The sequence below is a fragment of the Juglans microcarpa x Juglans regia genome, chromosome 8D (assembly GCF_004785595.1).
Source record: "Juglans microcarpa x Juglans regia isolate MS1-56 chromosome 8D, Jm3101_v1.0, whole genome shotgun sequence".
NCBI lineage: Eukaryota > Viridiplantae > Streptophyta > Magnoliopsida > Fagales > Juglandaceae > Juglans > Juglans microcarpa x Juglans regia.
This window is the reverse complement of record NC_054608.1, coordinates 12,501,617-12,514,551: the sequence shown is the minus strand read 5'-3', so window position 1 is coordinate 12,514,551 and position 12,935 is coordinate 12,501,617. Positions and strand designations below refer to the sequence as shown.

Below are 12,935 nucleotides of genomic sequence, written 5' to 3'. Positions count from 1 at the left end.
TGAAGATCATATCGAGAGAGAATTGGATTTGATCAAGGCAATGTGTGGTTGGTAAACAAGGATCGGTTTTTTAGTAAAGTGTGTAATTTATTGTCAAAATATTCAATATGATTCTACTAGATTTAGTTTCGTTCAAGTAACGGATTCTAACCAATTGAAAGGATAACTCCTGGACTTTTTGCAAAATTCCTCTACAATGAATATGGAACTTCTTAACTAGGCTTTCCCAAAAAAGTTATGCTACTTGGCTACCAACGTAAGCTTACACTATCCTTGAGATTCTTAGATGATGAGATCAAGGAAGTAATCGTATCCTTGATGGACTCCATGTCCATTATCTTGGATGAGTTTGGGGCACTTTTCTTCAAGCATGCATGGAATTTTGTGGGTAATTCAATCATTATTGCCATTCACCATTTTTTCACATTGAGTTTTCTTCTTTGTTAGGTTAACTGCACAACAATTTCTAAGTCCCTAATTCTACCCATATGAGAGATTATAGACCCTATTTCTTACTGCAATATGATATACAAGTGCATTTCAAAGCTTCTCTCGTCAACCGTCTTGAGCTTGTCATTCTATATGTAGTTGGGAAACATCAAACAGCTTTCATTAGAGAACAACGTATCAGTGACAATATTCTCCTTGCCTAGGAACTCTTTCGGAATTACCCTAAAGATAAAGGCTTTCTGGAATGTGCCATTAGCGGTGATTTGTGTATTCTTCAAAGGGAAGAGAGGTCTTTGCCAAGTTGATCCACTCTCTCTTTATGTTTTTGTGTTGGCAATAGATTTTTTTTTAGCACATATGACAGGAGAGAAGCGGTTCAAATTTTATTTGTGCTATAAAAAATGTAGTACTTCCCATTTGTAATTGGCTGAGGATCTTCTTCTCCTTTTCAAACGAGACTTGTCATCTATCATGATTATCCATGTTAAGTGCACAAGTCACTTCTCTACTATGTATGGATTAGCCCCCAACCCCAATAAGAGCAATGTTTTTACGTGGGGTTAGTGGTGGGACCAGACATCATATTCTACATCTCCTGAGGTTGGGAAAAGTTGATTGTTGTGCCTCGGTGGGCACCTTGACGATTTGGTTCCTTTTGTATGATAAGTTGCAAAATTACTCGCCACTTTGCTTGCTTGGGCAAATGTTATTAGTAGGTTTTACATGCATGCCAAATGTAAGATTGTGTTTGGAGACGCAACTGTTCTCTAATTTTATTAGACTATTTCATTATTATTCTTCATTATTTATAAATTATTTTACTACTATTCACAGATGATCTGAGATACTCTTAACATCTAACTGGTATGAATAAAGAGAACATATTAAGACGTCAAAATTAATTAATTTTGATAGTATTATTGGGTGGCAATGATTGCCATTTTGGTGAAGCTTTTGCAATTGTCTTCTCTTCATTCATGGAGGTGCTATATGCTTACTTTCTTGATGCGTGCTAATAGATTCAAAGCACCTATAGGAATTTGGGAACGAATCCATCGAATTCCTTGCATCAATATCTTTAGCCGCATGCATCAAATCGAAAGAGTGTCTGACTTTGCTGGCAACCACTCTTAGTTTAAAACAAAAATCATAAACACACAGAATTCTATGTGCAAAAACAAACAGACCCAATTACTGAAGCCGTTTTCTCTCTAGAGGAGTTTTTTTTTTCCCTCTCTAACAAAGACCCAGCCATCCCAACTTCTTCGCCCCGGGGGGGGGGGGGGGGGGGGGGGGGGATGGAGCTTTGCCTCCTCCCTCCCTCCGGCCAACGTCGGAAATGTGCATCAGCCTTTGTATTTTTTATTATTGTGTCTAGATTTTCCTTAGTTTTTCGTCTCTAACACCAAGATGCACTGATCAGCTGCTTATTGGCCTTCTATGACCACCATGCGCCCCATCACTAGATTCTCCTGCCGCCGATCTGTCAGACAGTAGAAGAAAATTGATTAAACGAGCGGCGTATGCGTCTCATGCGCCGCCATGCCACTGGGAGTCTGCTGCAGCCACCCATGGCACCATCAGGGTTAGTGGCTTTAGATATCTTAGATCCGACTTTTACTTTCTTTTTAAGAGTGGAGCATGTGCTACACACACCTCCACTGTCAGTGATGGTCCTATGCCGGCATATCAACCCATCTTTCGGTTGCTACTTCCCTATATTTTTGCTTTTCCTAACTGAGAATCAAGATAAAGTGGTCATGAAAGTCTCCTTCAACCAGTCCAGACTAGCAAAATGCAGCACACAACAATTCATTGTGACTTTTAGTCGTATTTGTATGTTTATCAGACTATGCAAAAACCGTTTCAAGCGACTTCCCCTTAATGGGAAATGGGTGGGAGCCAAATTTTTTCCTCCAGATCCCTCTTTTTTATTTATCGTGTTGCATTTGCTTATTTTGGGATGATTGTTGGAGACTCCCACAGTCCCATCCCATTGAATCTAGTATCTTGTAATCACTTAATTTATTTATGAAATGCTAGTTTAGAGCACTCCGAATGAATTTTTCATCATATCCTTTAGAATACATCATCAAAACTTATTTTTTTTTTTATTTTACATACTGAGTTTTACAATATACCATACATCAGTTTATCTATTTTTTCTTTATATCATTTAAATATTATACTTTTTAATATATTTTATTCATTTCAAATAACGTAGAAATTAGATAAAGAAATGAATAAAGAGTAAAAGGTAGAGAGATAAATAAATTAAATATTTGTACAAGTGTGAATAGTGTGAATAGATGTAGATATGATACTGCAGCAAACTGGATATTAGTTATAAAATAAATAATCCTAGATGGACTATATTAAGGTATTTCTTTCAAATTTTACAAAAACATAGATTTTACATTACTGGAAATGCTCGAATAGTAAAAAAAAAAAAAAAAAAGACTCTTAAGAACAGTGAAATAACTGTTCATATAAAACACAAACTAAAAGAAGTGGAAAGAAACACCAACTAAAAGTCAAATACTAATTATGCTCTTGCAAAATAAATTCAAATACGGGTAATTCCATATAAAAGTACTGAAATCCGGACCCAAAAAAATATTTAGAGAGAATTATAATACAAATTCTTTTAGAATATTTTTGAAAAATCAATAATAGGAAAATGGCAATGCCCTTATGCTTAATATTTATTTTTCTAGTTCTTTTGTGGGTAGTAGACTTTTAGTCCCCATTTGGATAGTTAGTTGATCTCATCTTAACATTTAAACACTATTTAAATATAAATATTTATCAATTTATTTCTCATACTTTTTCATCTAAACAATTATTAATGGGTGGGTCTACGCCCACCGCGGGGAGCTCCCACTGGGAGGCTCCCGCTAATGCATTTGGTGCTTTTTTTTTATTGTTTTGCTTTTTTTTTTTTTTACATGAATTTTTTAATATTTTTTTAAAAAGATAAAAAAAATTTACAATATTATTAAAAAATACTTAGTTAATCATGAAGTAAAAGAAAAAGTAAAAAATTTTCAAGTACTTATAATTGGTACAGGAGATTTTGATCCCGATTTGGATATGAAAGAAAATGACTCGTTGGTTTTGTAAGATGGTGCAAAGAAGCATCTCTCTCATACCTTCCATCTTGTCAACTAAGATTTCTTTTTTGAAAACTTGTTTTCAAACAATATTTAATTGAAATTAACTATCTCCCACCAAAACTAATGGTTAAATTACATACACTAAATCATATTGTTTTGCTTGTTAAGATGAGAGATATTTTGAATAGTAATGAGACAGTTTAAATTAATATTTTTATTAGATTTTGAAAAATGAGAGAAAAAATTGAATAAAAATATTATAATATTATTTTTATTTTAGAAATTGAAAACATTGAATTATTTTTGTATTTTATATAAAAGTTTAAAAAAGTTATAATAATTAATAATGGGTGGGTCTACGCCTACCGCTGGGGACTCCTGCTAATGCAATTATGTGTTTTTTTATTTTATTTTTTTTACATGATTGTTTTAATATTTTTATTTTTTTAAAAAAAAAATTCACAATATTACTAAAACACACTTAATCACGAAGTTAAAAAAAACTAAAAAAAAAAATTACCAACGGAAGCTCCCAACGGTAAGCATAGTATTTTCCATAAAAAAAACTTGCCCTTCTTCATGTAGAACCCGTGAAAAGCTGCCTTATTTTTATCAGTACTTTTCCTATGAATTCCAGAGTAGTTCTATCTGCTGGTTTCTTTTTTTTTTTTGGGTAACCTCTCCAAGGTAAGGCTCTTTGGACCCACCATGCGAAGTAAACTTCGGTCCCGTGTATTGCACTCTCGAAAGTTTTCCTATACATAACTGATTAAATCGCTAACTTTTCACTAGGGATTGTGACCCCAAAGAATTGTTTGCACCCTTGGACCTTGAAGGGAGTAATACCCCAAGACCAAGACCTTCACCACTTGGGCCAACCCCTTGGGGTTCTGTTTGAATTTTCAATTACAACAAAGAAAGTTTATTAAAAAAAATGTTGTTTTTCACCTTTGATTTTATCAAACCTAGTCAAACGTTAATTTGATGTGGCACATGTCAACAACTAATATAAAACTACTTGATATGCACTGCATGAACAAGAAGTGTGATTGAAGATTACAAAATCTACGATGAAGAAGAGTAGCATTACTCAAGTTTATATATAACCATGATCTGTTGCTTTTCGTATCTTCAACAGAAAGTCATCTCCATATCATTCATTCAGCAAAATACAAGTTACTAGAACCCACGGTTTCATGGGCTTATTATGAAAAAGCGAAATATAGAAAAAGCTGGATATTACCAGGTCCTTAAGCTGAAGGATGCTATGCTGGTAGTGAAAAACTCGTAGGGAGAGCTAAAAGATTACTAGCATTTATGTAACCATTTCTTGTTCCGATATAAAATAGACTGTGTATTACCATCACTATCTGCTACCAAACTTTAAGCAGGAAGTGGGATATCGCAGAGTGCATATATGGTATTATACCCATGACGATTCCCGGTTATCGGCTACTCTCACTACTCCCAATTGTAATTTCTTCTTTTACCTCTTCTACTTGCTTGGGGCTCTTTCTTGATCGTTTAGTACTCTGCAAAGTATAATAACACAAACAATTACAGTAGTGTGTGTAAAAACCTTTTTCTTCTGCTCATAAAGAACAATAGTTTTTATAGTATCTAATTGCCATACACTAAACAGTCCATCTGCCATGAAATATGTGCGATACGTATAATTCACAAAAAGTCTTCAAAGTCTGCCTATGAACAAAATCTCATAATGACCGCATTCTAAGATGATCCTATTATCAAATCATTTTTTTTATACGGCTAAGATGATCTATGATCAGATATATAATTCAAATAAAGGTTGTTATTTCACTGAAAAAATATTTACCACTTAATTGATCTGGCATTAGAATTCTAGATCCAAGTCCACCAATCATCTTACCAAGAAGTGGCGGAACCAAAAACACATCATATTCTTTTTCTTTTTGGGAAGAGTTGGCGCCCGCCGCCCGGGGGGGGGGGGGGGGGGGGGGGGGGGGGGGGGGGGGGGGGGGGGGGGACTAATATTGTAATAATTGAATCATAGAAAATTTTAAAGACCAGGCTCTATAGTTTTTTAAGAAAATTATCACAGAGAGAAGGAGAGATTTGGGGAAAAATTTAGAGTTGCAGGAAAAGAAACATGTATTTTTCGAATAAAAAAAATTATGAATGCTTAAGATTTTTTGGGGGGTTAAGACGGTTATTTCCAGTTTGGGGGTGGGGGCCCAGCCAGGGTGCCTTTGCCCTTGTTCCCAAGGTTTCTATGTTAAAGTTCTATGAAAGTAGATCTTATTTGGTAGGACACTTTCTTACAAGTGAGCAACCGTTAAGGTTTTCTAAAAGAGTAATGCTATATACCACACTCCTATTCCACTCTTATCCCACTTTATAAATGTGGCAACTCCCATCACCTTTGGATCATCTCTTATTTTTTAGAAAGAAAAACAAATGCAAAGATTGATGGGCAATCCCACCTCGTCATTGTGGGATAGGAGTGGGATGAGGGTGTAGAATGTAGCCTTTTCCTTTCTAAAATAGGTTGGACAAGTATTATAGTTAAATCCAATATTATTGAGTGACCCGTACGTCTATTGGGATTTGTACAATATAGGATTATGAATCTACAAGGAATCGTATAGTATGTATTATAAGTGGTATTCTATGTGATATTCCTTTGTAAACCAGGAAATCCTAATCAGAATGGATGTGATGATGGGAGGACTTCATCAGCTTTTTCTATGTAAAGCCTAGATCGAGAGAGACAATTACAAAATCCTATTTTCATGCTGCTTAGAGAATAATTCTTAAACTGTCCCATTTATGGCCACCAAAAGAGAGGAGTAACGAGAAGGAGATCAGCTGCTAGTCGTTCTTATACAGTGTTAGGAAATGTGCCATATCAACAAAAAAGTTCTGGTTTGTATCTTAATTTGTAGCATGATTTTGCGATTGTCCAATAATTTTCCCCCTCAAACATGATTGGTGGCTCACGATTGCGTCAAAACCTACTTCCACCAATAGAAGATTACTAAAAACAAATAATCCATCACTTTTTATCTTCTTCCAAATATACAGAGCATCAAACCAGAATAAGAGGGTCACAAAATTAGCAATTGCTAAGAAAAAACTATTTTAAGGAATAGGAGAAAATTAGCAGAAATGAAAAGGAAAAAAAAAACAAATATAATCAAGCAATGGGAGATTTTATATGACCACACTACTAAACTGTCTCTCACTTATAGAGCAATGGAAGAAAGGAAAACATATATAGTGTATGGAACTAAAGCTGACTACTTACTTTAGAATGACAGCTGGAATTTACTAACAAGTTGCATTAGAAAAATGACCAAGAGCAAAAGCAATATGAGAATATTTATATTAAATATGATGAACAACGTTATTGGATATACTATTAGAATTTGACTTTTACAAGCATTATGCTTTTGGTCGACCTTGGGCATAGGCTAACCCATAACAAACAAAACAATGAAAGAGGACAAGTCAAACTATACCTACATGGGATTGCATTTCCACTCTGGCACTTAGCACTAACCCAATGATCATTTCAAGTAAGACTTGGATATGCCATAGCCTATGTTCTGTTCGAAAAAAGCATTAAACAAATTCGGGAGTTTTCAAACAGCCAATATAAAAGATTTGTGGTATTAGAATATGGAAATGAAGACTTTAACAATTGAAAGATAAAATGTGAACAAAGTTCTGTAAGTTTCTTCCTCCATTGAAATTGGAGTCATAATTATGATTGTACGATTTTCAAGTTCTCTATATTAGTGGTTTTGGGGAAGCTTCGATCATAAAGGTTGCCAGAATCTCAATTCACAACTACATAATTTTTTTTTGATAAGTAAACATTGGGTATAAGATCCACCATAGGTGGAGAGCCTTAACCGTATGTGTGGTAACAGGTAAGCCCGAAGGCTGTTCCCGTCCCTGTCAGGGGAGATGCCAACCGTCTCTCCTTTCTACGAACACACAACAACTACATAATATAATCAAACATCAAGATTTAGGGGGACAAGAAAAGCAAACGACACAGATATATCCCTCATGATTATTCAATTTTATCCACCCCCCCCCCCCCCCGCCCCGCCCCGCCCCGCGGGGCGGCGGCGGGGGGAAAGCTGCAAATTTCGAACAGGAAGCAAACGCCAATTGGCAAATCAAGTGAAAATTGTGCAAAAAGCAAACAAAACTGATCAACAGCGTTTTTCTTAATAAAACGTAAAAACCCTTAATTCTAAATCGCCTATTGGATACACATATACACACAATACGACAAGAAAATACAAATAAAAAGAAAGAAGAGGAGGAGGATGAGGAAAGTTGCTAACCTGTGAGTGACCAGGAAGTGGGTGGAGGCTGATGGAGCTCATAGACATCTTAGCAATCTCGGTAAGGGCAGCGTCGCGGACGCCGGGAGTCTCACTCACCAAAAGCTCGTAAGCAGCCTCAAAAGCCTCCTGCCAAAACTTAGGAAGTCTGATACTCTTGCTTTGCGTGTACACATCCCACATGTGCCTCACCACCTTCTGTCTCTCCTCCACTTCCTATATAGGCCCCATGCCCACCATAAACAACAGAAAGAATCAATATCTAACAAAATCGACATACTGTTAGAAGAGAAAGAGAAACAGAGAACATAAATCAAGGGTCGGCAGGTGGGTGTGGGTACCAGAATGTCAAGATCTTCGTGGATCAGAGAGTCGGTGTCTCCGGTAAAGCGGGTGAGGTCACCGGTGGACCACTTGAGAGTGACTGAGCCGGTGAACATGGACCAGAAAGCAAGTAGAAGAATGGCGGCCAAGGCCCAAAACTTGTACGGACGGCTCTTACCGAAGAATCCAGAAGCAGCTGCTTCCGAGGAGTTGTCTTTCTTGAGTACCACCGTAGTACTGGCTATGGTTGAGGAAGGAACATGAATGGTTGACGGTGGAACGTCGTTGTTCGTTCTCATCGCGAGCTCTTTACTCTTTGAGTTAATCACCGAAGCAGCGGTGGTTCTGTGAGGCTGAGAGAGGGAGAGAGAGAGAGAGAGGAGTAGAGGGGAATTATTTGAGTACGGTCGGGTCCGACATGGGAAGAACTTGTAGGTCGCGTGTCTGAAAGACAATATTATTGACTTTCAGTTGAAATAAAATGAAATAAAAATTTAAAATAATATGTTTTGGAAACTGCCGACCTGTTGGATGGCGGGGCCCACACGCATGCAGCTGGACGCGCGGAGTTCTACGAACATGCATACACACTACTCTCAACGCATGGATATAATAGTTGAAAAATCATAAACACAAAATATTTTATACAAAACTTTACACAATAATATTTTAAAATAAAAGATATTTTTATAAAATATTTTATAAAATTAACATTATTTTATAAAAATATCATTATTTTATAATATATATTGTGAAAAATATTGTGTATTTATTACTATTCATAATAGTTTTAATACTGGTTTATACAGTAAAGTAAGATGAGATGATGTGAGATATTTTTAGATTCGTTGAATAAAATATTATTTTTTAATATTATTATTATTTTAAAATTTAAAAAAATTATAATCATAAGGTGATATGATTTTTATATCTAAAGTAGTCCTTATGGAAATGTATGACTTATTATTTTCATCTTATCAAAGAATACAATATTATTAAAAAAAGAGAAATATTATTTATCATCTTCACACTATATATTAATATATGATACGTCATTTTTGTTCTTTTATTTAAATACACATATTTATATATCAATATTTATGTGTTCAAATAAAATGAAAAATCATATATTAATGTGTAGTATAAAAAATGATAAATATATTTTTTTTAAAATATATATATAAATTTTAGTTTTTAATGACGTTATATAAATAAGATAAAACTACCATGTATGATCTGTATGAGTGCCAAATAATTACTAGAAAGGCATAAGCACTGTCCATTTCAACCCGTTCGCTTTATTTCACACACACTTTTAAACTGACAGATTTATTTATTTATTTTAATCATCAAACCACATCGTACTCTTATTGTGACAGTTAACATAGATTTAAAAAAATAACAAGAATTATATAATTTTAATTGTGAGATTTAAAAAAGTACTTTTTTAATATTTTTGAATTTTGATAAATTTAATTACTTTTAGAATGTAATATGAAGACGAAATTTCTTAATTATGAGAATTTAAATGCAATGTGTTACATATACGTACAATTTTATTTATAATATTTTACTTATTGGGTATTCGACCTATTTAATTTTTTTTTATTTTAAATTTTAAATTTTGAAATGTTCAATATTTCAATAGCTGATACGTTAGTACGTATAGTTATATACATACAATTATAAGTATGTCAAATTGAAATTGAATTGCAACGAGGTATGCTATGCCCAATTGAGACAATTGTTGTAGTATTTGTATATACAAACTCATGTAGTTGGCGAGAGGGCCATGAAGCTCTCAGAAAGAAAGGGCATAAAAGGTAGTTAAGTTGCAGGAGAACTCAATAGCTTGTGCGGAACATATAACACATGCTTGCCGTCAAAATGAGTCTACCAAAGTGGGTGGTGGGGTAGCGTATTAATGTCACGGGTGCCTTGTGGTTGGCCTTGAAGAACTGCAGATCCTTATGAAGGCTGAAGGAGTTGGGTGCAGAAGGAAATTGAGGGAAGTAATAACGGTATTAACAAAATGGGGGCTTTAAATGAAACGGAGAGTTTGGAGGCTTAATATGGGGTGTCGTTTGACGTACAAGCAGCTGCATTTCATAGACAAAGTTTAATGAAACGGGGTGTTTTGAATACTGTAGTTTTTGTTGGTTGCGTTTTATCTTTTGTTGTTGGCGTTTTGGGTTCTCTCATCTCATCCTGCGTGTATATAAGCAGTGCTGGGGGGCTTATGATTTCATTGATTGATCATTCGAAGAATTGTGTTTGGAGGTTGAGAATCCCTCGAAGATTCTCTCCAAGTTTCATAATGGAATCTTGCTTATTCATTTCTTGATTTGAATATTCCCTGTGTTTTGGTTGTGGTTACGAGAGTATTACTTGAATTACAGTAGATCCTTGAGTGAACCTTACAAGTGGTATCAGTAGTAGTCAATCCTTGCAACTGTGATTTTGATGACAAATGGCACACGTGCAGCATTGAAAGGTCACATTAAAGGTTCTCAACGACAGCAAGAAGTCATGCAGAAACAATTGGAGCATCATCAACAGGCAATTTCTAGTATAACAGAAAGGTTAAATCAAGTTTCAGAAATGTTGAAATCTTTAGTTGATGCTATGAATGTTAATACTCGTAGAGATAGAGAAGTCTCTCATGAACTTATAAATTATGAAGAGAGAGGTAGTTTTCAGAGAAGTGTTAAATTGGATTTTCCACGTTTCAGTGGTAATGATCCTGCTGGTTGGACTTTTAAAGCTAATCAGTATTTTCATTGTTTTCAAATACCTTACCATCAGAAGTTAATGGTGGCTTCACACCATATCGAAGGTGAGACATTGGTGTGATACCAAAATGCCTTAGAGGCTGGACAGTTTAATTCATGGGAGTCTTTAGTAGTGGCCTTGCAAGGGAGGTTTGGACCTTCAACATTTGATAATCCAATGGAGGCTCTAACTAGGTTGAAACAAACTACTTCAGTTAGTTTGTACACATCACAATTTGAGACCTTGTCTAATAGGTTGAAAGGTTTGTTTAAGAAGCATAAAATGAGTTGCTTTGTTAGTGGATTAAAGGATGAAATTCACATACCAGTAAAAATGTTTAATCCATTAAACCTAGGGGCTGCTTTCAGTCTGGCTAAGTTGCAAGAAGAGCATGCACTGTCTTTAAGAAAATCTTGGAGGCCAAATAATCACTATGCTGATAAATGGCCAGTAGATCATGTGGCACTTGCTGATCTAGCTAATAAAGGCCTAAAGAATTTGTTTCCTTTGAAGAAGGTAAATTCTTCTCAAATGGAGGATAAAAGAAGGAGGGGATTATGTTATCACTGTGAGGAAAAGTGGAATCCCAACCATGTTTGCAAAATCCCGAGGGTGTATTACTTACAAGGGGAATGTAATTCTGAACAGGAGTTAATTGACAGTCCTAAGGGACAATTGGTACTAGTTTTGGAGGAAAAAAGTGAGAAAGAATCTGAGGAGTTAGAAGTTTCAATCCATGCCATTTCTGGATGTATCAATGGTGGTAGAAGCTGCAAATTTAAAGGTCATTAAGGATGAGGCTCTTCAAGTGAAAGTGGCAGATGGTACTAAAATACTTAGTCAGGGCAGATGTGAAGAGTTGGTAACTGTCCAAGGAACTAAGTTTCTAGTTCCTTTCCATGTTCTTACTTTGAGGGGCTGTGACATTGTCTTAGGCGTGCAGTGGTTGAAAACATTGGGTCCTATCCAATGGAACTTTACTGATATGTCTATGCAGTTTGAAGTGGGTGGGAAGAAATTGGTCTTGCAGGGTCTTATGTCTCATGAAACTGATTGGGAGGCTGGGGTTAATGTGCTTAAATCTTCTTCTATTAGGAAGCAAGGTTGGTTCTTGCAGTTAGTAGCAATAGAACCTGAGGTAGAGCAGGTGGAAGTTCAGCCTAAATTGAAAGAAGTTCTGCAGGAGTTCAGCTCAGTGTTTGAGGAACCAGTGGGGTTGCCACCCCCTAGAGCCTTTGACCATCAGATTGTGTTGAAAGAGGGTAGTGCACCAATTTCAGTGAGACCTTATAGGTACCCTTATTATCAAAAGTTTGAGATTGAAAAAATTGTGCATGACCTGTTATCAACTGGTGTTATAAGACCAAGCCAAAGCCTATTCTCATCATCTGTTTTGCTTGTTAAAAAAGCTGATGGTAGTTGGAGGATGTGTATGGATTATCAAGCCCTTAATCAAGAAACTATCAAGGACAAGTTTCCAATTCCTGTCATTGATGAGTTACTTGATGAACTTTATGGAGCTAAATTCTTTTCTAAACTTGATCTTTGATCAGGTTATCATCAAATAAGTGTAAGAGAAGAGGACATTCCCAAAACAGCATTTAGAACTCAAGAGGGTCACTATGTGTTCTTGGTAAGGCCTTTTGGGCTTACAAATGCACCTGCCATCTTTCAAGGATTGATGAATAATGTTTTCAAACCTTTCCTTCGAAAGTTTTTTTTTGGTGCTCTTTTATGATATCTTGATTTACAACCAAGATTTTGGTGAACACCTGGAGCACTTGAAATCAGTTTTATCTATTTCACAGCAGCACACGTTATTTGCAAAAAAATCTAAATGTAGATTTGGGGTTACTGAGGTAGACTACTTGGGACATATTATTTCTGAAGCTGGAGTGAAGGCAGATCCTACAAAGATTTCTTCTATGTT

The 12,935-nt window shown here is 35.6% G+C and overlaps 1 protein-coding gene and 1 non-coding gene across 4 annotated transcripts; both read right to left on the bottom strand.

The window, feature by feature from the left end:
* Positions 1 to 4,570: 4,570 nt before the first annotated feature.
* Positions 4,571 to 8,698, bottom strand: LOC121243224. 3 transcript variants are annotated; one of them, XM_041141317.1, is made up of 4 exons: positions 8,251 to 8,698; positions 7,910 to 8,125; positions 7,070 to 7,156; positions 4,571 to 5,098 (listed from the first exon to the last, which is right to left on the bottom strand). In XM_041141317.1, exons 1-3 carry the CDS (start codon positions 8,530 to 8,532, stop codon positions 7,118 to 7,120), a joined length of 537 nt encoding a protein of 178 aa, XP_040997251.1. In that variant the 5' UTR covers positions 8,533 to 8,698; the 3' UTR covers positions 4,571 to 5,098; positions 7,070 to 7,117. The 3 variants fall into 3 exon arrangements, with proteins under 3 accessions (XP_040997251.1, XP_040997250.1, XP_040997249.1); XM_041141316.1 differs by having other exon boundaries at positions 7,074 to 7,156; XM_041141315.1 differs by lacking the exon at positions 7,070 to 7,156.
* Positions 7,423 to 7,550, bottom strand: LOC121243810. The gene has a single exon (XR_005936295.1). It is a non-coding gene; the product is annotated as a U6atac minor spliceosomal RNA (small nuclear RNA).
* Positions 8,699 to 12,935: the final 4,237 nt, after the last annotated feature.

What these genes read in the sequence shown, in the direction of transcription:
- LOC121243224 (XM_041141315.1), bottom strand. Translation starts at nt 8,532, where the DNA reads ATGAGAACGAACAACGACGTTCCACCGTCAACCATTCATGTTCCTTCC. An exon ending in ACGAAGATCTTGACATTCTG is followed by an intron (nt 8,126 to 8,250) that starts GTACCCACACCC and finishes GGGCCTATATAG; the next exon opens with GAAGTGGAGGAGAGACAGAA. An exon ending in CACTTCCTGGTCACTCACAG is followed by an intron (nt 5,099 to 7,909) that starts GTTAGCAACTTT and finishes TATACTTTGCAG; the next exon opens with AGTACTAAACGATCAAGAAA.